We start from the raw sequence: 23,736 nt of genomic DNA, 5'->3' as shown, positions 1-23,736 counted from the left end.
TTTGAGTAAAAGACTTATATCACAGTGAAGCTGCTACCTTAACATGTACACTGCTTTAAGAGACCTTGAACTCTGTGGTGGATGTGCAGAGTTGCTAGCATGTTCTGAGCTTGGCCATGCTTCTGTTCAGCCTTTGTTTTTCTCCTTTCTGAGCTTGCTACACCCCTTCGGGAACATTTCAATGTTTTGTGCAAAACTGTAGGCATGACAGTTCAGCTGTGGAAGATCTTTCTAATAAGAAAAATACCCCAAAGAACTCTGTAAAATATCTGGTTTACATTTCACTTTATTTGTCATCTTTTATGAACAAATTACGAAATATACTTCATTCACAAATTGGAAATATTTACAACTTTTTTACAACAAGGCATTGTTGAGGTTTTGATTTATGGCCTTCTTAGAGCGCTCTGTCTTTCAAAACAAAGACATTGTTGTTGTTTTCAGCACACTGTCCATAGACACTCTGAATGTGAAATGGGAGCCTTTTGGAAGAGTAATTTGCACTCTCTTTTGATATGATCTACTGGGAAAACTGAGGCTGAATGCATTTGCAACGCAGGGAGGGGGACTGTGCAGATGCATTGCTGGTACCATGCCACATGATCTGAAGCCATCATGTTACACCAGATGCTGCCAAGTGGGGAGAAGAAAATGACTCCCCTGAGCCATCCTTCCTCTGTCCTCTTCTCTTCTCTTTAGGAATCCTGTGACCAGGCTGAATGCGGTTGAGTTTAATTATTTCTTCTTTTTTTTTTTCCAGTTTTTGAGACTTCATTAGAAGAAGAGCTTTGAGATGTCTGTTTCAAATATCATCACAATTCTGAAATGTCATTTAGAAAAAAAACAACCCAACCCCAAACAAACAAAAGAGAGTAGCCAGGAAGTGAATAAATACTGTATATCCGCAAAATGTTTAGGAGACAAATTTTGAACATCTTTCTAAAAGAGAAATGCAACTGTGCTGTTCTGCAGTTGTGACACTTGAGCCATAAAAGCTAAGGTAGTTCCATTTGCACAATTTCTTGGAGTCCATTTGTTTTCTTTTTTTTTCCTGAAGAAAATTCTAAAACCACTTCTTTCCATGGAACTTTTAAAAACCTTTTAATATACGCTTCCATTATAAATCAGATGTGGGCCTCCATTGCTTAGGTTGTCTGTCATTTCCTGCAACAAGAGTAGAAAACGCTGATTAATGTTGCAAGCATTTTATGGTGTTTGAAATTCAGCTAGCTAAGGTTTTAATAAAAGTTTAACAAACTCTGAATTTCAGAAAAAAAACTCTGTAATTTGTTTGTTTAGCTTGATAAATCTCACTGTTGGGAAAAAAGAATATCACATTTCTTCCTATGTAAAGTAAGTACATTTGAAAGTTGATAAACTCAGTGATCCTGATTAAGTTGGACATTGCTCTCAGACAACATGTACAGCATTGATGGCATCTGTGCAGATTTGGTGACATTGTCCTTTGAAAGTGCATCATCTCAAGCTTGTGTGGTAATCTACAAAGGAACAAGATGGTAATTAAGTCTTTGTTTCCATTCAGACCGGTTTCTGTGATGTCATGCTACAAACAGATGCCCTTTGATGCCATCTGGGATAGACATTTGGGAAACAATTCTAGATCCAAATATTCTCTAGGGGTTCTGACTGCTTTCCTTGGAATGAGACTGATTTGGGTTTTCCCTTATCATGCCAGACTAAGATTTTTAGCTGTTCAGCAATTGCCACTCAAGTGGCAGATGAGTCATGCCCGAGCAAGCTGACCTGATCATGACTCAGAATCCTAGAGCGCCTAAACCAAGTTTTGTTTGGAGATAGGTTTTCTAATTCTAAAATGGCAATCCAAACACCTACTTAGCAGCTGTCTAAGCCTGGTGATGGCTGCATTCATTAAACAATTCTCTGACCTTCAAGACTACAAAGCCTCATAGAGTTTATGCTTAGAACTGCCTTATTCTCAGCAGTCCCAGGCCAATTTCATACCAAATTGAATCTGGATGCAGAAATGAAGTTATCTGCTGTTTATGTTTTATGGCAGATCTCAGAGAACATCCAACTATGCCAAAAGGAATGGGCACCCATAAAAATGCAGTTTGAGCTAATATTTTTAAAGTTCAGGTAGGTGAAGTGGAGGTGCCACTGGGGGACTAGTTCCAAAATATTTGCATGAGAAACAGAAGTCTTTCTCTGCATGGAAAGGTTAAATTCATCTCTTCTACCTCCTAGGTGCACTTGGAAAGAATGTGGAAGAAGAATCTATTTGTCCTGCTTTTATGAGGAAAGACAAGGGTCACTGGGCTAATCAGAAAGACAGAAAGAGAGAGCCTGATGCTATAGCATCATAGCCAAGATTAATGATAAAGAGAAGAAAATTCTGGGACCTCATCTTTAATCCTAGTCTGACTCTTTCTCTCTCTTTTAATCCACAATATTTGATGTATAAATAGTTTGGGAGGCAGAAACCAGAATTCAGAGTTTAGCATGAAGTGGCAGCACTGATGCCTCCTCTCTCAGTTGCTATCAGCTAAGTTTTAAAGTGGGTCATGAGACTTAATTGTTCCCTGTGCAGTTCTTGAGAGAGAGGATGTCCTATTCCTCTTTGTAAAGTACATTTAGGGCCATCAAACCAAGTAACTTTACCAGATTAATACTTCTGAAACAAATTTAAGTTTCAGAGAAAATAATGTGAGTAAACTCACTGAATTTTAAACCATGCAGCTCTCAATTTAGCAAGTGACAGTGTTGGATGTTGTCGTATGGTGCTTTATTTGCCTCATATACTGAAGAGGAACAGGCATACCTAACACTGGGCTCTGGATCTCAGTCTGGGGGTTGTCTGCTCTGAAACAAGGCACTCCATTTTGCCTGTTTGTAGGTGGTACCCAAACTTGGTGGATTTTTTTTTTATCTACACTGAAGATATCAGTCACCTGGGAAAGGGACCAAAGCTATCAGAGCCGTTTAATATTAACTATCAATTATCAATCAGCCATGCTGATAGAAGTGCTGTCAGAAGGCTGCTCGTGAGTGAGTGTAAGTTTCTTTTTGTCAGCTTTTCTGCTTGGATCCTCTACAGACATCAGCTATTAGAATATCACAGTCATTTCTGGAAATAGTGAAAAGGAAATAAAAGTATTAATACATTAAGAAAATGTTGCTGAATTCAAGAAATGAAGGAGCACACAGATTAGAAGCAGAGTGAGTCAATGGCGGCAACATCCAAATAGGAACATTTGGATGTCTGTTACTAGGGTGAATATTTTAAATACTCAACTTACTTCCAGATTGCGGCGTTCACCATGTAGAATTATGTCACTGCTTGGAAGCACCATTCCTGACTCAGAGTGACATCACAGCATCAGCCAACTTTGATTAGCTGAAACTATGACTTTCTCTTAGAGGTGGCCCTTCCTGAAGTGACATAAAAATATGGTAGCTCCCTAGTGTTCAGCGTACCTTGGAGGTAACTCTGGTGTCGGGGGAACCACCGGGCAGCTGGGCAGGTCGGTTATTTCAATACCCCTCAATCTCTAATATAAATATAACAATTATACAATAAATATAGCACAAACAAATGCACATGCAGTACATGTCTATATTACTGTATATCAGTACAAATGTACAAAATAGTCTTATGTATAAAACACTTTAAAGCTATTTTCTAAATCGGGGCCTCATGTAATGCAAGTCTTTAAAGTATTTGTCATTATTTTTTCAGGGGTGTGCCTTGAGCTAAACTGCCAACAGCAGGCATTGGACAGGCTGTAGGTCTAAGAAGTCCTGGGTCAAACCATCTCAGCATGCATAATTGATGGTACAACACACATGCAGGGAGTCCACAATCAGTGGGGTGCATCCCACAGTCGCTGAGCGTGTGCAGTACAGTTGCTCTGCACATCAATCATAGCACTTCACCCAAGATACATGGGCATTCATTTGACAATCCTCATTGCTAAGTGTCTCAAAGCTCAGTAGCAGGCCAGGAACTACTGCTATACATGATCACCTTCAGCCCAAATTGATAAAATTAGCAATTATCTCTGTTTTGACACTTTTGTCATCCTGAGCCATTTATTTTCTCTCTTTCTCTCAAATGGGCCTCATCTTTGCCCTTGATGAGGGAAGAGCCTCTTTGAAAGGCAATATAGCCTACTATCTGCAAGGCCATGGTCATGCTTGCCACTGTAGCTCATCAGAATTCAGATTAATTTTAAAATGAGAGGGGGAATTGTATCTCTTCTCTTGATTTTATCACTCTGCTTTCTGTTAGTGCTGTAACCTGTACCATTTAGCTTTTTCAAACACATTTCAAACCTCTTCAGATGTCTATGTTTCTACTTGGTGTCTCATCTCAGTTAAGAAACCAGAGAATATCAATAACTTTTACTTAAAGAACACTTAAATGCTATATCACATTTTGTCAGAGAATCTGAAAACGCTTTACAAATCTGAGTGAATGAATCCTCATTCTGCTGTTCAGAGGTCTCAGCTGATATGATACAGACTGTTGAATTTCACTGTAATGCAAACTTGCACATGGAGGTTTAGATAGACAGTCCACTTGACCTTTGTTCCCTTCTCAACTAATTTCTCAAATGAAAGGCATTGGATACAGAGTCCCATAAACACAGGGTGTCAGTGAACATGTTACTTCTCAAATATTAATCAGATCTGTAAATCCAAGGAGCTGATTTCAAGATTCTATGCAATTCATTCTTTTGGCCTTACCTGGCTAACTTTGGGACTTAGGTTTCAGCACTTAAATGTAGACCTAGACATCTTGGTAAGTTTCCTTCTAACAAAGAAAGGTAGTAAATGCTCAGTGCTGTTGCAAATCAGACCAGTTTCATTTAGGTGCCTAAATATGCCCTTTCTTGCTTAGGTTTAATCATCCAAGTTTGTGAACTGTGGCTTTGGTGTTTAAATAACCTGTTTTACAAGCTGAATACTTGGGAGAGGAAGAAATTGATTTAACTCTGGAAGCATGCAATGATGTGGTTACAGAAAGCATTCTGTGCTTTTTCACTGTACAATACATGATAATCCATATTAATAAGGCTTCCAATTATTTATGAAGTTCTATATTTAGCAGCTCAGCTGTTGAATAGCTATACAATGGAATTATGTTGAAAATGGATGTACTTCATTGAAATGGATGTACTGCATATATACAGTACCTAAAAATAGCTCGATATAATGCAACACAATAAAGCTTACAGAGAATGGCAGCATTTCATTTCCCAGAAGCTCTTTCTCATATAAAACTGAAAACTGCCAATTGTAAACATTAACACATACAGTAGCAGTTTAGGAGAAGCAGGACAAATAAGGGAGGACACACCACTCACTTTTTCTGCCATTTCATGGGAGTGATGCAATGAATGTTCTCTTTCTGAGAACATTCGCCTTTGTTCATAGCTGGCTAGCCGACAAGTGAGCCATGAAGAAAGGGTGCAACCACCAATTCCAATGCATGCAAGAGACATGGAGGCAAGATGCAAAGAATAGAGGGCAGAAGACTTCTTTGTCAGAGCACGAAGAAATTGAAAATTTAAGATTCCTCCGATCAGTCCGCAGATGCAACAGGCAGAGAAAAGTATCATCTGTCAGGAAAGACAAGAGAGGTTGTGTCACAGTAGCATCTTCAAGAGACAGATTCATTCATATGAAAAATGAGGCTAACTACAACTCGATGGTCTAGTAGCATCATGGACTGAAAAAAATACTTCAATTCATCTTTTAAACTCCCTCAGCTCCCAGAATGCTCCAAGGGAATACAATGCCTTCTGGTGTACAAGAGTTGAGATTGATGTTGCATTAAGATAAAGCTGAGTTTAATATGGCCAACATGGGGCGGTGGTGTTAAAAACAAGTCAACAGAAGGACTTCTAGGACAGAAAGCTTCTGATTTCCAGTATTTCATTCAAAGCAGTTACATTACAGAATGTGTCATAATTTTGATTGTGCAGTTTCACACCACTTCTCAGGCGTGAACGCCTTGTGTTCACAATGAATCTCTTGCTTTGTGTGCCAGCTGACTCTGCCTCCTGCTCAATTCTAATTTGTTCAGTCAGCAGTTTGGAGGTTTTCTACAGCTTTTGTGGAGGCTTTGTTCAGGGTGAATGTGAAAGAAGCAAGAGAACCAACAAGGAAATCTGTGATGCATCTCTACAGCAGGTCAGTGTGGTGACTGTGTTTGCTTCTTTGTTTATTTTTAACTCAGTTGAAATATTTCTGAGAACTTTACAAGGATATGAAATGGGCTGCGATTAATGAGATGTGTAAAGATCTCCTGTCACTTTGTAATTAAAGATGCCACTCTGGTCCTTAAACTACAAATTACTTAAGGGCAAAAGACTTTATTATGGAGAAACTGCTAAATTATTGTCTTATTCACTCCCCTTGAGACTGCTTGATGTCTAGATGTTGATCTTTGATGTTACTTCATACAGCTTTCTATATGTACTTAAATTGCTGTGGCAGGAACAATTTATGGAGCCTTACAGACCACTTCTGTGCACAGCTGGGATGAGAATTTTGTCAGAAACTTGGCATTCAGGCTGTATACTGCAGTCCACGGGGCAGGGACTATTCCATGAGACCACCAGAACAGATACCCCTTAGAAACTGGTTATGTTCCACATGCTTTAAGAAATGAGACTTGTAACAGGGTACAGAATAACTCATCAATATTCAAAAATAATCTGATGGAGATCTTATTTGCCCTTCACACTTATGCTGGCTTTACTTGACTCCTATACACACAGCAAAATAATCAAGCTGGCAGAAAATTAAGCCAGACTTCCAATTTTCATCAGAAACACTTGGGCACAGAAAGCCCCCCGTAAGGAGTTCAAGTCAGATAAGTGTGCCTTTCAAATACTCGTGTGTTATATATGCAGTGCAGTAACTTACAACGAGTCCAGACTTTTTTTTGGCACACAGTATTCCACATATGCCACAAAGTAGAAACTGCAAAGAAAAAGAAAAAAAAAAAAGAAAAAAAAAGGCAATTATTTCATCATTAAAGGTCTCAAGTTTAAATCCTGCTGTGTTGCTGTAGCAGTGACCACGACAGCAGGTTAGGCAATGGTTACAGTTGTCAGCATTTTTATCACAAACCTTCTGTTTCAGGAAGTTGTAACCCAACCATAAATACACCTATCCCAGAAGAAGAAACTGGAATGGGAAGTCAGACTGAGGGTGATTACTCATAAGAAAAACAAACAAAACCCCAAAACCCCCCACTTTTAAACTGCTTGGGTAAACAAAACATGAAAAGACCCAAGCTGATGTTGCAAGCAAAAGATGCCTTTTTACTGTTTTTCTCAGAAAAGTTTAACAAGGCAATAGTCATAGTATCATAGTATCAGTCAGGGTTGGAAGGGACCACAAGGATCATCTAGTTCCACCCCCCCTGCCATGGACAGGGACACCCCACACTAGATCAGGCTGGACAGAGCCTCATCCAGCCTGGGCTTAAACACCTCCAGGGATGGGGCCTCGACCACCTCCGTGGACAACCCATTCCAGGGTTTCACCACTCTCATGGTGAAGAATTTCCTCCTCACCTCCAGCCTGAATCTCCCCACCTCCAGCTTCATTCCTTTCCCCCTAGTCCTATCACTGCCTGATATCCTGAGAAGTCCTTCCCCAGCCTTCTTGTAGGCCCCCTTCAGATACTGGAAGGCCACAATTAGGTCACCTCAGAGCCTTCTCTTCTGCAGACTGAACAGCCCCAACTCCTTCAGTCTGTCCTCATAGGAGAGGTGCTCCAGCCCTCTGCTCATCCTCGTGGCCCTTCTCTGGACACGCTCCAGCACATCCATGTCCCTCTTGTAATAGGAGCTCCAGAACTGGACACAGTACTCCAGGTCAGTGATCCAACCATCTACTTAATACCCAGATCCTACCGTCTGAACCACTGGGGGATCATACATGGATTTTTGTCCCCAAGACAGTGGAACTCTGGGCAAGAATGCAAGAGAAGCACATAGATACCTGTATTTTTTTTCATGTATCTCCCTTTCACAAACAGATCTCTTAATTGTTGCATCAAGCATTAGACAAAAAACTAATCAACAAAATCAGAGACACCCCCTATTAGCTGATATGAATAGATGTTGATGCTTTTTAGTGACCTGCATCAAAGACCGATGGTGTTCTCTGGTGGCTCTTTTTCCTCCCATAGAAAAATTTAATAAGGGAAACAGCAAATAGTCCCTGAGGGAGCAGTCATGATAGGAAATACAGTACTGTATGAAAGCAACAAGTCCTTCACCAGGTGTCTGCAGTGCTCTCAAAATTTTCTTTTCAGTACCTCATAAACCTACTTTCAGTAAAGTTAAGCCTAGACCTCTGTTGGGAAGTAATTGCAGAGTTTCAAAACTGGATTTTTTCACATCCTTTTTTTTGCCCTGAGATGGTATTTCTAGCAAGCTGTAGTCAATTCAATTAGGATTAAACCACAGAACAGATCTGGCTGTTGCATAAAGAAATGAAAAGGAAATAACTTTAAAAAGCAGTTTCCATACATCATTCAGGGCCCCTGTAACATATTGCATATACATCTCATTTGCCTTCAAAAAATTTGCAACTTCTGTATACCAGTTGAGGAGGTGGTTTAACACAGTTTATCTTTCTCCAACTAACACTAGTTCATTCATGTAACTAAGCATAAGGTGAGATATATTTTTACTCTGAGTTAGGTCCTTTAAATCAAGGAATCAAAGAATGGTTTGAATTGGAAGACACCTTAAAGGTCATCTAGTTCTAACCCCCTTGTCGTGGGCAGAGACATGTTCCACTAGATCAGTTGCTGAAAGCCTCATCCAACCTGGCCTTGAACACTTGCAGGGCATCCACTCCAGCCTGTTCCAGTGTCTCACCAACCTTGCAGTATAGAATTTCTTCCTTATATCTAGTCCAAATCTACTCTCAAATTTCAATTTGAAATCATTTTCTCTCATCCTATCACTACACTCCCTGATGAAGAGTCTTCTCCCGTCTTTCCTGTAGTTCCTCTTTAAGTACTGGAAGGCCTCTGTAAGGTGTCACACAGAATCACAGAATCACCAAGGTTGGAAGAGACCTCAAAGATCATCAAGTCCAACCTGTCACCCAAGACCTCATGACTAAACCATGGCACCAAGTGCCACGTCCAATCCCCTCTTGAACACCTCCAGGGATGATGACTCCACCACCTCCCTGGGCAGCCCATTCCTTCTCTACTCCATGCTGAGCAATGCCAGCTCTCTCAGCTTGTCTTTACAGGCAGTGTTACTCCATCCCCCTGATCATCTTTATGACCCTCTGGAGCTGCTCGAGTAGGTCAATGACTTAGTTCCCCACAATGAATATGGCTAAATTTTGTATATTTACCTCTGTGCTAAGCACAGGATGTGGACTTAATACCAATCTGATTATGGAGAGGGCTGTGTCTTGTAGCCCATGACACTGAATGGCTCAGGACATAACAACTATCCAATGCGACTAGAGCTCACCCATTGGAATAATCAGAACACTGATGGATAAGGCTCCCTCTGCCCCTTTCCCACAGGCAGAGGATATTTCAGCTCAGAACTATCACACATGATTTGTAAGATTTCACTCAGACTTTCTGCAGAGTTTTGAAGTGTCATTCCCAGTCCTGTTACTGAAGATTGCCTTCAGTTCCTTCAGATACTTCAGATATTGACATGCAGAGTTTTTTATTTCTCAATATTAATGCAGGAAAAAAAAAGAGGTGTTGAAGACCTCACTGTAATTAAATTATATTCAGTTGGACTTGATAAATTGGATTAATAATTTCTCTCTGTAGTGATTGAGTAAGATTGAAAGGAAAATTTTATATAAAGAAAAATGTGTCAGTTCTGGAAAGCTTACAGAAGGCATCTGGATGACACCATCAAAGACTGTGTGAATTTTTGACAAGTGTGTGTCAACTGGTTTTAAAAGTTGGGGATCTGATAATTTACATTCACTGCTGAAAGAATAGTTCAGGAATTTTGCAATATTGTTTTTTCAAGAATGCATATTTGGAGTATAAAAAATATATCACTGAAGAGAAGATCATTATAAAGAATGAGCAACTGTTGAAGTGTTCATATCCATGAGGAGAACAAGGCTAAAACATTTAATGAAGGATCAGCTAAGTCAGTAGCCCTTCCATAATGCCCTGGGAGAGAAGGACCTTTGACTGGGATTGTTTCACTACTGCAATTTGCTTTTAATTATTATTCATTAGGAAAAATCCTAAAAGGCTAAAAGATCTGAAATCTAACTTTAAAACCTACATAGAATATTATTTGCAACCAATTCCCTTTGCTTCTGGGCTTATTCATACCTCCTGTGATTCATGATATTTTGTGTCAAGACTAGCAGAGGTGACAGGATTGAATGTATCGACCATTAATAGATGGGGGCAGAACCACTCTTTGGTTGATAAAAAATCCAAAGAAAGATGGTGCAAAGCACAAAAGGTACTTTTAGACTCAGTGGGCTGTGATTGCCCCAGTCCCCTTTTCAGTGAAGATTTGCCAGGGACCTGTCAGAGTCACAGTCCCTTTGATAGCACTTGGGTGATTGCAAGGTGATGCAATAGTGTCCATTTGTGGAGTCTGCTGTTCACACTGCAGCTGCTTATATTCAATATACATAATTGAAGATCTTTGTTCTGGTCTGTTGAGTTTTGGAATAAAGAACCAAAGACCTCCCAGAAAAGGAGATTGCATATTTTGAATGTGCTTTAATTTACTTTATATTAAGTAAAGCTCAGTTAGAATTAAATCTAGCCAGGGAGATCAAGGGGAACAATAAGAATTTCTATAGGTATGTTAATGGTAAAAAAGAAGACTAGGGGAGGTGTGGGGCCCCTCAGAAAGGAAACAGGTGAACTGGTGACAAGGGATATGGAGAAGGCTGAGGTTCTCAATGATTTCTTTACCTCAGTCTTCACTGGCAAGAGCTCCAGCCACACTCCCAGAATAATGGAAGATAATGTCAGAGACTAGAAGAAGTCCTCCCATTGTGAGTGAAGATCAGGTTTGCGACCATCTGAGGAAACCAAAAGTGTTCAAGTCTGTGGGACCTGATGGAATACACCCATAGGTGCTGAGGGAATTGGCAGATGAGGTTGCTAAACTGCTCTCTATTATATTCTATATTCTATAATCTATATTCCATATTCTATTCTATTCTAAAGTCATGGCAGTCTGGGGAGGTCCCCACTGACTGGAAAAGGAGAAATAAACCCCCTATTTTCAAACAGGGAAAGAAGGATGACCCAGGGAATTATAGGCCAGTCAGTCTCACCTCTGTGCCAGATAAGATCATGGAGCAGATCCTCCTGGAGGCACTCTTGAGGCAGAAGAATAATGAAGAAGTGATTTGATACAATCAGCACAGCTTCACCAAGGGCAAATCCTGCTGATAAACCTGGTGGCCTTCTATGACAAGGTCACAACGTTAATAGATGAAGACCGAGCAACTGATGTTATTTATCTGGACCTGAGCAAAGCCTTTGACACTGTTCCACATAACACCCTGGTCTCCAAGCTGGTGCAATATGGGTTTGATGCATGGACCATTCAGTGGATAAAAAACTGTGTTGATGGCCGCACCCAAAGGGTGGCTGTCAGTGGGTCCATGTCCAAGTGGAGGCCAGTGACAAGTGAGTCCCTCAGGGATCAGTACTGGGACCAGTCTTCTTTAACAGCTTTGTTGGTGACATGGACAGTGGCATTGAGTGCACCTTCAGCAGGTTTGCTGATGACACCAAGCTGTGTGGTGCAGCAGACACGCTGGAGGGAAGGGATCCAACCAGAGGGACCTTGACAGGCTGGAGAGGTGGGCACAAGCCAACCTCATGAGTTTCAACAAGACCAAATGTAAGGTCCTGCATCTGGGTCAGGGCAATCCCAAGCACCAATACAGGCTAGGCAGGAACTGGCTTGAGAGTAGCCTTAAAGAAAAGGTCCTGGGAGTGCGGGTAGATGAGAAGCTCAACATGAGCTCTTAATGTGCACTTGCATCCCAGAAAGCCAATCACATCCTGGGCTGCATAGCCAGCAGGTCAAAGGAAGTGATTCTCCCCCTCTGCTCCACTCTGGTGAGACCCGACCTGGAATAATGTGTCCAGTTCTGGAGCCCCTATTACAGGAAGGATCTGGACATGCTGGAGTGTGTCCAGAGAAGGGCCACAAGGATGATCAGAGGGCTGGAGCACCTCTCCTATGAGGACAGACTGAAGGAGTTGGGGCTGTTCAGTCTGGAGAAGAGAAGGATCTGAGGAGACCTAACTGTGGCCTTCCAGTATCTGAAGGGGGGCTACAAGAAAGCCGGGGAGGGAGTAAGGTAATGATAGGACTAGAAGGAAGGGAACAAAACTAGAAATGTGCAGATTCAGATTGGATGTTAGGAAGAAGTTCTCCCCCATAGGGTGGTGAGACGCTGGAACAGGTTGCTCAGAGGAAGTGGAAGCCCCATCCCTGGAGGTTTTTAAGGCCAGGCTGGAAGTGGCTCTGAGCAACCTGATGTAGTGTGAGGTGTCCCTGCCCATGGCAGGGGGAATGGAACTAGATGATCCTTGAGGTCCCTTCCAACCCTAACAATGCTATGATTCTAAGTATGGGTTTGAAATAAACCTTGTATCCAAACACCCAGAGATTTTGTTATGGAGGCTGCAATCTCAATTTAGATCCAAATTCTGTGGTCTGGTTCCTTCTCTATTTCATATTTTCTTGGTTTCTCACTTTCTCCTTGAAAAAGATGACTTTCTTGTTGGTAGTCTGTAAGGAAGATTCAGTTTAAGTTGTATCTGCAGAGAACCAAAGATGTGTTCATTTCCATCATGCAGAAGAAAAGGAACTTTTTTTTTATGTCCATTGAAGCTAAGAAGAAATAAATAGAAGGAAACTTTCTTCTATTTTGAGGAGGCAAAAGTAATGGTGAAATTCTCTTGAGAAAATAAAAACTATGCAAAATATTTCTGGAGAGAAGCTGTAGAAAATAGTGGAGAAAATCTGTTGAATATAAGAAGTGCTTGATCCCTAGTTACTGTTCATGACAAAGAAGCAGCCCACATTTTGTAGTCTGTGGAAAGTCCTCCAGCTTTCTGGATAATCCATCAGTATCTGATGAAGTGCATGAAAGGAAATGATGCCAAATCTGAATGTAACAGAGTGAAAATGCGAGCCTATCATACTAATTCAAGTAATCCTCTACTTGAAAGAAGAAAATATCACAATAGAATCAACAGTTTCATTTCTGTATTCTCTTGTTAGGTGGTAAACCAGAAAAATCTGTGTTTCACACTAAAACTGCATAAACATGAGAATAATCAGGAATTTGAAATTAATAATGTCTAGAAAGGACCATTATATTTAACAATCTTACTGCTTCAGCTCCATCCAAATGAGAAAAAGAGCTGAAATCCCTCATGGGTGAACTGAGCAGAGCAGGTGCCTCTAGTTTTAACTCTTCAAAGTTCTTTCTGAACAAGGATTAAATTTTCTTAGTGCTGGCATAAATCCATTCATGAAAACAAAGGCATTGAACTAAAGAAAAACATCAATGGGTAACAAGAGTGAGTCTAGGTAGTGGTATTGCCCATTACCTCTATGGAGAAACAGAATCATCTTTCTGAATCAGTATGGAAACATTTGATGATGTTGTTGTCCCATGCAAGGGGTTGTGGAGACAGGAATGTGTACCTAGCTCTAGGTCATCCTGATGCAGAACCAGATGCAACAGCATTGCCACAACCCAACTCTGTGTGCCACCAAATCTGTCATGCTGAGAGGGGGAGCTCTGCTATTTGAAGTGACACGTGGTGTCAAAAACATGTCTAATCTGAGCTAATACCTTGACTTGGCAGAGTGTTGTTTAGCAGGTGGTGCTACAGTTCCCACTGATCCAAGCTGTATACAAGCAGTTTAAGTTCCATCCTAGTTTTTGTGATGAGTGCTTCCATTTGTCTGGCTCTAAATCTGCAGAGGTGCTTTAAAAATGAGGGAAAGTTTTTAGAACCACTCAAGGAAATTTTGATGTGGGTCTATGGATCTGAAAGTCTACCTTGCCATCAGTGATTCAGAAAAGCTCCTGGCCATTTGGAAATGCATCCAAATTCTCAGAACAAAATAATAATACTTATTTACTTGTTTAGGGCCTGTCAGAGTAACAAATTTTAAATAGTAATACTTTTTGTTGGCTCTGTATCAAATACTTAGTTTGGAGTATGATTGCTTTTATCTCAACCCAACCCAACCCATCCCAACCCAACTCAACCCAACCCATCCCAACCCAACCCAACCCAACCCAAACCAAACCAAACCAAACCAAACCAAATGATCATTCCCTGCTGGTAAACTAAAGTCTTCTCTTCAGCAAAACATTTAGTCATATGCTGAAGTCAGCCTGTATTCAGCAGATCCTCATGAATAAAACCTACAAGTCGCCTTGGATAGAACATCTTCCAAATTGCTTTCTGTTTCTGGAGTGTCTGAATAAAGACCTACTGATAGACTACTAAAGTGCTCTCATCTGGATTGAATTTTCCTGGATCCATACAAGGCAAGAAGCTCCCACACTTGGTACTTTCTCCCTCACCTATAGGTAATAGAACTTTCTCCAGCTTCCTCTGAGCTCACTGACAGTGCTATGATTCATTTCATCTGGAACAGGAGCCAGCCAGGAATATGGTCAGTTTGATGAAAATGCAATGCACATGTTAAAATGAAATAGGATCACATCTGCATTTTGTCCACATGCTAAACAATAATGTGATTTTTTTTTCTTTAGTGTTCTTTTGAAAAAGAAAAGAAATAAAATCTTCCTAGTATTTCCAAAAGAAACTTGGCAGAAATAGAAACTAGATGCAAAATTTAATGGTTTAAATTTTTAGGCCACCAGCATTGATTTAGCCAGTCTAAAGTCTTGCTTTGAGAGAGGTTTGCTTTTCCTTCAAGTCTTGGGTAAAAGTAAGCCACCAAAATAAAATCATTCAAGTGCCAACTTGAAGCAAATTTCTGTAGCCAAGCTATAAATGTAGAGTTTTTGAAGGGCAGGCACACTTCCACTGTGCTAACACCACAAATCATGGAAACAACTCTGCCCCTATAGACAGACCGACTGACTGACCAACATCCAGAGAGCGCATACCTCTGGAATACATTTAGATATTTATCTTTATAAGGAAGCAAATATTACTGTGGAGGGACATAGCCATAAGTGAATCATCAGTGCATATTAAGATAGATGGTGTGTGTGACTAATAATGTGGCTTTTGTCTTTCGGTCTTTCTCTCGTTCTGTGAAGGGATCTCATTTATAGCAAGAATTTGTTCACCTCTGCAGAATAAATGACAATTAGAGCCATATACATATGTGTGTGGATATATATTCTCTACTCACAGTGATAGTGACACAATCATTGTGTTCTAAATAGAGGTGGGAGAGGATGTGACCATTTAAGAAAAAAATATCTGTGAATACTCTTTGCATTATCTTCTGAATGATTTCCTGTTAAATTTCTGTTGTCTTTGCTTGCTTCTTTTAGTCTTTGCTATGGATGCTGTCGTTCTTGCCATGTTAGCATACTGGTTCAGCATGCTCATTGCCTGGATCATTTCTGTAGTTTCTCATATAACTGAATTGGAATGGTGGATTTGAGAAACATACCTTCATTTCTGGGTTAAAAAAAAAAGAAGAAAAAGGATGTTTGAGAGACACTGAGTACAGCTTGTGGGGCAGGTGATACCAATACAATCCTAACAAAGGGAAAGAAAATCCAGAAATCAACCACACATTCACCTGAGATTGTATGGGACTCGGGGGGGAGGGTTTGGTTGCTTTTGGTGTTGGGTTTTTTTGTTTGTTTGTTTGTTTGGGAGGGTTTTTTGGGTTTTGTTTGGTGGGTTGTTGTTGTTGTTGTTTGGGGGGTTTATTTTGGTTGGTTGGGGTTTGGGGTTTGGATGTTTAATTGGTTGGGGGGGTTGTTTTGTTTCTTTTTTGTTGTTTTCAATTTTTTTTTCTATTTGGTTGGGTTCTCTTTTAGTTTCTGCTTTTGTGGTTTGTTTGTTATGTTGTTAATTATTTAGCAGCTGTGGCCTATTTAAGGAAGAATAGCTTGGATATGATGTAAAATAAATTGGACAACTGTCTCTATGTGCTCCAGATAATTTGAGAAGTCAGCCACACCTTCAGCTGGTTTCTTTTGGCTACTTTTTAAACAACTCTCACTATCTTAATTCAGCTCAACTCCAATGAGAACAACAAATCTAGAAACTGCTTTCCCATTTCCATGCATTTTTGATGTAGACAATGTGTAGGCTTTCCATTTCTTCATTCTTGTCTAGTCCACTTTCCCTGGATTGCTTATACATAATGCAGAGGATGTAATGATCAGAGCACTTCAGCTCACGGTTAACTTCACTTGTATCTCTAATCCTATGGGTGGGATTCACATGCTTTTAGTTAGATACATAAGTAAATTATGGGGCTGAATGGAGATAGTGAACAATAAGAACATCAACTTTCTTTTAAGAAGAAATCTAATGTTCATCAACTGCAAAGCGTTATAGGGAGGAAAGTATAGGAGATAGAATGTGCATGATTTTAAGATGCCCAAATTTTAGGAATTCAGGTTAAGGTTTCCATGGTGATGCTATCTTCATCTATTTCCTTATGAACTTGGGCCTCTGCTGAGTTCCACCCACATGAAAGGATAGAACAGAGGCAAAAGTTTTCAGTGTATTTCCGGGTCAATTACACTGGGGGATGTGACACTGTTTAACTTAACTCCAGTGTTCTGCATCCTAACATGTCAAATCATTAGTTTTTTCTTAATGTCCCTTTCTTTTCCTTGATGTTCATTTCTCAGGGGAAAATCTTGGTTCAAGAGTGTGATCTGGGAAAACTAATGTATTTTATTCAATAGATATTCTTGAATAAAAGCAATGTGTGCTCATGGTAAGATCCAGTGAGCAGAAAGGTGGCTTCTGCTATTTCTGTAGCAGGACAATTCTGAGACTGTGCAAACAAATCTTTCTCCAGTGTCTTAACTCAGACCTAGTTCTTCATGGCTGTAAGCATCCCTGGAGAGTGGCAGATCTCTGGCCCCTTTCTTGTCCTGTCTGGCACCTGCTAGTCCTCTAGTCAGAGGAACACAACATAACAGACAATCTGAATTGCTGGAGTGTTACAAAGAGGGCACCATAGTGATGACATTTTAGACCAAAGGTCTGTGGTTCAAGGCAAAGTAAGCTTCTATAACCAAGTCATTTCACTCTGCATACCACTGTGAGATCTCATTTTCTCTACTACAGGAAACATAAACTGCTTGCTTCCACTGTACAGTTTCACCATGGCTGCTCTCTGCCTACACAACCTGCAGTTCTTTGCTCAGTTTCTAGCAGCTGATGCCTGTCACTACTGGCTGTAGTGGTGGGCATCCTTCACCCACTTGTTACATTTCCAAACAAGTCCCTTTGGTTTGCCTTTCATGCCTCTGAACTCACATATGAGGAGAATTGTCTATAAATATCTGCAAAATCATTTTGTTGCCCTCTGTCTTACACTTCTCTAAAACTCTGCCAAACAAACGGCTTGAAACCATCCAGACTGCTGGTATCTTAATGCAACCACCTGTTATACCAATCAATTTTGGTTTATACTCCTTTACATCCTTTTATTCTGACTTGCTTTGCTTATAAGCTCTTTGGACCCAACATCTAATGTAACAGAGTATTAATATACAGCTAGTACAAGCGTTAGGGTAACAAACCATAAAAACGAGTGAGGCAGTTGTGCAGGAAATGTGCACAGTCATGAAATGGTATCAGCTGTGACAGTGCTGTCACATTATGCCATCACTGCATAAAGCACTGATCTCACAGACTGGTCAAAACTCTTTGACTTCATTGAAACCCAGCATATCACCCTCTGCTATTAAACCTTCAGATAGACACATATTTCTGAGTGATCTTTTTTCTTCATCATCAACGATGAGAAACCTCCCTCTTTGGACTGATTTTGACAATATAATACCTGTTGGCCACTGTCTTATCTTATTTGGTCTTCATTCTCCTTTCTCACCTGCCTGTTCTGCAGTGCAGAATGATGTGTCTGTTTATATGCTGCCAAAAATATTTGTGACTGTTGTCAATAATTAATAATTATTGACAGTGAGGATATTACATGAAGCACTTTATCAGAATGAATCTATAAATTACAGAAGGTTACACTGATGAATAACCAGGAGCATTTAGCATTTATCATCTTATCTCAAGCAAAGCAAACAAGCCTTTTGGAAATGCTGCTGTACAATCCCAGCTGGCCAAAACCAGCTTTGGAGTTCAAAAATGCCCACTCATGTTTAGGCTGAATATTCAATAGTTCCTATTCTTTGTTTCATAAATATAAATAATCATTTGGAGGAAATTTTTTCCTTGGATATCTCGAACTGAAAAACAAACAAACAAACAAACAAACAAACCCCAAACAATCAAAACCAAAACCCCAACATTTTGGGAAGTGAGAAATGCTCTGTGACATGAACATACTGCTTCCATTAACCCATTATTGGTGTTGTTTTTCTGTCTTTCTGTCTTCTTTTTCCTTTCTCATTTTACAAGAACTCATGATGCCCAGATCATGAGATCATCTCTTTCCTTGTCCTTATCATTTTCTCTTTTTCTTTTTCCTCCAAGAGCTCAGAACTCAACTGACATACCCTTGACGTTATTTTAAAATACGTTTTGACAGTCTTGGCATCAGACACAGGACTACTCCTTTTAAAAAGCAAAACTCACAGACAACTTAAGGATTATAAGCCATGGCCCATGTTCCACTTGAAGCATTGGACTTCCCCAGGTATGAGTGTGGCTTCACAGAAAGTTCAATTGTCCTCAGGAAAATTGAAAAATGAAAAGAAGCAAGAAACAAGGGGTCTCCCCCTCCCCTTCCACTCCACACCCCTCTCCCCACCGTGCCTCCCCCATCACCCCACGAGTATGCAGACTGTCCCCCATGCACATCGGAGATGGACCCGGCGAGGCTCTCGGCGCAGCATGCACACGCGGAAGGGAAGGGAGGGGAGGGAGATGCCTTCGCACGGTCTGATCATCACCATAAAGAGTTAAAGAGAGAGTGAAATGGCTAACGTACACACACCCCGCTCCATACCGGAGAAGAGTCTCCCAGTTGAGGTTTATGCTCTGTGAGGACCAGGCTGAAACTGACCGCCCCCACGGCCACGCTGGACACCCCTAACCCTATCTCCAGCACGGAGAGCACCAGGAGGCTCCCGATGATCTGGCTGCTGGTGCACATCCTCCCTCGGTCATCCTTCCTTCCCGATCAGCCGGGAAAACCGCGCATCCTCCTTCTCCTCCGGCGCTCCCGCCGCCTCAAGTCGCCCCCAAACTTTTCTTCCTTCGCCGGCAGTCGGGGCGGAGCGGCGCATCCGCGGCCGCCGGGCGCTGCTGAGGGGCGCTGCCGAGGGGCGCTGCCGGGGGGCGGCCCCGCTGCCGCTGCCTCCGGGCCCCGCGCAGCCCCGCACCGGGGGCGAGCGCGGCCCCGGCGTCGCGGAGCTCTCCAAGGTGCCGGGCAGGCGGCGGGGCCGGGCGGCGCGGGCAGCGAGGCGGCCGGTCAGTGCAGCACCGCGCTCTTCAGGGGCTGTGCCTCCGCCGAGAGAGCCGACCTTGTCTGATCGCCTCCTGCGCTCTCATTGAAATGACCTCACTGCCTTTTTTGTATTTATTCCTCCCCCCCAGCCCCCTCTTATTTCTTTCCCCTGTCTCTGCCTGTGTTGGGGGTGGGGGGAGCGGCCAGCCCACCCCGGCTATATCTATGTATGAGTCTAGACCCAATGCACAGGCGAGGCGCTACGGCAGCCCCGCCCCGGAGCCACAAGGCACGGCACCGTCCTCCGGTCCTCCCTCCTTCCCTGTGCCCCGGCTGGCGCACCTCCTTCGTCCCGCGCCCGAGTAGGATGGCGGTGGCATGCGGGGAGCCTCGGCAGTGCCAGGTGCTGGCTGCCACCGTGCAGTGCTGCCATGACAGGTCAGCCCCCTCGATAGGGTCGGCACAGGCCTCACTCCAACCAGGTGCTGCTGTCAAAATTCAGGAGGAAGTCCATCTTCCTATTGCATTAATAAAAGGACTGGAGTCTGTAATGGCTCACCACGGTAAGACTTTCTGGTCTCTTCCAAAACACTATTGCCAAAATAGGTGACAGCTGGTGCCATTCTCATCACTCTGAGAATGCCTAGAACTGTCTCAGTCCTAAAGCAAATAAGCAGCAAAGCAAAATATTGCAAGAGATCCAGAGCTGCTCCTTCAGCCATTCTGGATTGCTTGGTACCAGTCTTTCTCCCTGTGGCTCAACAATAGGTAATGTTTCGCCACTCAGACTGCAATTTTACAGTCCAAATGTGTTGCACAACGTGGTAACACATAAACACTCAATCCAGCACCTTGGCTGTCCAAAATATGGATCATCAATAATTGGACATTTACTTTAACAACAGGACAAAAGACCTACTTAAATAATTACATCCTCAAAATCTAGGTTCTGATTCAAAACTGTAAGCATCCTGCAGGGTTTAGCTAATTTTCTCTACATACATGATGAATTTTTTTTTTTATTCTAAACAATTTTAGAATTTTTAACCTCTATAGAAATCCTACACTCAGGCATCAGAATACAGAAGGGCAGTTTGCACTTAGCCCTGGGTTCGATGGTGTAATTTGGAGGCAAGAGCAAAAGATTAGTAAGGTCCTTACTGAACTTCTTTGGGCTCCAAGACCTGTGTCTTGTGTTTTGAGAACACAACCATTAACCCACTGCCCCACTGTCATGAGCACTTGCTAAAGTGCAAGAGAACAAGTTGTATGTTGGCATAATATGCACTTGTTAATATTTGATCCATCATAGTATCATAGTATCATTCAGGGTTGGAAGGGACCACAAGGATCATCTAGTTCCAACCCCGCTGCCATGGGCAGGGACACCCCACACTAGATCAGGCTGGCCAGAGCCTCATCAAGCCTGCTTTTAAACACCTCCAGGGACGGGGCCTCGACCACCTCCCTAGACAACCCATTCCAGGGTTTCACCACTCTCATGGTGAAGAACCTCCTCCTCACATCCAGCCTGAATCTTCCCACCTCCAGCTTCATTCCATTCCCCCTAGTCCTATCACTACCTGAGATCCTGAGAAGTCCTTCCCCAGCCTTCCTGTAGGCCCCCTTCAGATACTGGAAGGCCACAATGAGGTCACCTGGGAGCCTTCTCTTCTGCAGACTGAACAGCCCCAACTCCTTCAGTCTGTCCTCATAGGAGAGGTGCTCCAGCCCTCTGATCATTTAGTTCTCATATGTAGAGCTCTTGCATAATTAATTGGTGTGAGTAAAGTTAGACTGGTATCAGTGTCTGTCACCTTAGGCTGTTTGTGATTTTTAGGTATCTGAGAGTAAGAGAAAGGGGTCCTAGGGTAGGATCTTCATGCTTTCTAGCTTAAAACTTTAGCTGTTGCACATTTTCTCACACTTTCCCCAACTGACAGAAGCAGAAGATGTGGCTACATCTAAGCGAAAGCTACCTTATAGTTAAAGCTGAATTGTCCCCTCTTCATCTCACATGTTATAAATGGTACCTGACATCTCCTACCATTAAAAATCAAGGCACAGCATAAAAGTTCCTAAGCTACTATATTTATGTAGGAGGATGGAGAAAGCACAGATTTTTCAAGTACCCACATGGGTGTAGGAAGGTGTTTCTGCAATGACAGTATCCTTATTATGTCAGATTGCTATAAACGTTAAAGTGTGTTAAGGTGCAATGATTTTACTGCTCAGAGTATATTTTACCAGGACTATAAAAAACAGTGGTGATAAGAGGGGAATTGCATAATGACATATATAATTAATATATTTAATACTTGCTGGCAGATAGAATGCCTGTCTTACTAGGATCTAGCTCATGTGACAGAGAGATTTCCATAAACATCTTTTTTTTTATGTAACATTTCCACTTCAGTCATAATAAGCTGTCAGAACGATGGGGGGAAAGGAGACCTTGTGAAAAGTGTGTCCTAGATGGAGATCACTTCATGCAACAGTTATTAAAACAGGGATACAAAACTGGAGTGAAGTAGCAGGAGAAGTGTTCTGGGTGATGCTTTCTAATCTGCAGGCTGCAGAGAGGTGAAGAAGTAAGCAAGACCTCAGTCAGAGTTAATAAGACTTGCCCAGGAGGAGCTGTGTGAGTTATCTTTGTTTTGCACCCTTTGAAATAAAGAAAGGAAGAAAAATAGAACATTCTAATAGTTATATTTTGTTGAATGAAAGAAGCACAGTCTTTGTGTAATCACTCAATCTGTACTACGATGCTGCGTCATCATTATGTGCTGATCTAGGCAACTAACTTTACACATGGGTCTATCCATGCATACATTTCAGCACATGCATCTTTGCAGCATTAAGGCACTCTTTTCCAGAGTTATTTAACTGCTTGCTGTCTCAACTGGCTGGTTTTGAAATGTTTCCTGTATTTGTGATTCCCATAACAATAATATCATGATTAAATACTAGGCAAAAACCGAAATTAGATGTGCAGGCAAGTTTTCATTTCAACTGCAGAGAGTTAAACACTGCAATCCCATCTCCAAAGTACAATTAACTGAAGCCATCAGGGCTTTGGAGTTTTTAATTTAAAATGTTGGATTCATGAACAGAAGTCATCAATCTTGTTCTTCTTGACTTCTTTAAAGGAAATTTCCTCCCCCCCCCCCCCCCTCTTTTTTATCATTGTAGACTTTAAGAATGGCTCATTCTAGTCACACAGTGGGATGAAGGGCAACTGGATGACATAGTGCCGGCAATGAAGAAACAGAAATCAGAGTACAAAGATTTGGTTTTACTAGATCCCTTTTGTAGCTTTCTGATGACCAAAAGGAGAGACACTAAGAAGGTTGTAGCCTCTCCATTGGAAATGACTGATTTTATGTAACATTTTTGAGTATGGATTCACAGCTGAATGCATCCTGTTAAAGTTGGTTTATTTATTTATTCCCTAGTTTCACATGTCTCTAAAACAATGCTGCAAAGATCCTTCTTGTGAATCAGAATGGTCTATAGCATTACTTCAGAATGCAGGCTATTGAATACAATTCAGCCTAGGTAAACTGTGAATAAAACTGCAACTGTACAACCATCCTATGGCTGCTTGGAAGATGAGAAATAAATCAGTGCAATCCCAAGAGGTGAGGTACTCACTCCCTAAACATTGGTGTCACTAATATGCAGGCATAAGCTAGCAGTCATGAGCAAATAAACAGAAATTTGGGTTACCTTGGAAGCTGGATTACTCTTTTACCATACGGATTTATTTTCTGGCCAGTCCCATGGACTATCTGTTGAGCTGTCTTAGAGTAAAGGATATAGACTAAATGATTTTTACCAGGACATTCTTTGGGAAATGGAAAAATTCAGCCTCAAGGTCAGCTTCCAAATCCTCTCCCCTACCCCCACCCCCCGCCCTGACACCTTCTGCTTTTGTCTTACTTTGTAGATTCAATCTCTTTACACACTTTGTAGTCTGGATCCCTTCGATTAAGTCTGGCTGAAGCAAAAGCGCCAGAGAGCAGCATTCTAACAAAGTGTTTGGAGTGATACAAAGAGATAGCTATTGATTTCATTCTGAAGCCAGCTGCATCAGTTGCATCCTCTCTATAGG

At 41.6% G+C, this 23,736-nt stretch overlaps 1 protein-coding gene across 5 annotated transcripts; it reads right to left on the bottom strand.

Annotated features, from left to right (window-relative positions):
- Positions 1–275: 275 nt before the first annotated feature.
- On the bottom strand, positions 276–19,880 carry TMEM196 (transmembrane protein 196). 5 transcript variants are annotated; one of them, XM_068152470.1, is made up of 5 exons: positions 19,164–19,880; positions 6,916–6,972; positions 5,349–5,603; positions 3,457–3,530; positions 276–1,164 (listed from the first exon to the last, which is right to left on the bottom strand). In XM_068152470.1, the coding sequence occupies exons 1-5, from the start codon at positions 19,326–19,328 to the stop codon at positions 1,158–1,160; spliced, it is 558 nt and encodes a 185-aa protein (XP_068008571.1). In that variant the 5' UTR covers positions 19,329–19,880; the 3' UTR covers positions 276–1,157. The 5 variants fall into 5 exon arrangements, with proteins under 5 accessions (XP_068008571.1, XP_068008572.1, XP_068008573.1 ...); XM_068152471.1 differs by having other exon boundaries at positions 19,170–19,880; XM_068152472.1 differs by having other exon boundaries at positions 19,182–19,879.
- Positions 19,881–23,736: the final 3,856 nt, after the last annotated feature.

Source organism: Melanerpes formicivorus, unplaced genomic scaffold (assembly GCF_026170545.1).
Source record: "Melanerpes formicivorus ecotype bairdi unplaced genomic scaffold, bMelFor1.0.p_v2 SCAF_23, whole genome shotgun sequence".
In the NCBI taxonomy this organism is placed as follows: domain Eukaryota; kingdom Metazoa; phylum Chordata; class Aves; order Piciformes; family Picidae; genus Melanerpes; species Melanerpes formicivorus.
Note: the sequence above shows the minus strand (reverse complement) of the source record. Positions and strands in the feature narration are given on the sequence as shown.

Coding starts and splice junctions, on each gene's coding strand:
- TMEM196 (XM_068152470.1), bottom strand. CDS start 19,328: ATGTGCACCAGCAGCCAGATCATCGGGAGCCTCCTGGTGCTCTCCGTG. Junction 6,973..19,163: donor CGGTATGGAGCGGGGTGTGT/GTACGTTAGCCA, acceptor TTTTCTTTGCAG/TTTCTACTTTGTGGCATATG. Junction 5,604..6,915: donor AAAAAAAGTCTGGACTCGTT/GTAAGTTACTGC, acceptor CTTTCCTGACAG/ATGATACTTTTCTCTGCCTG.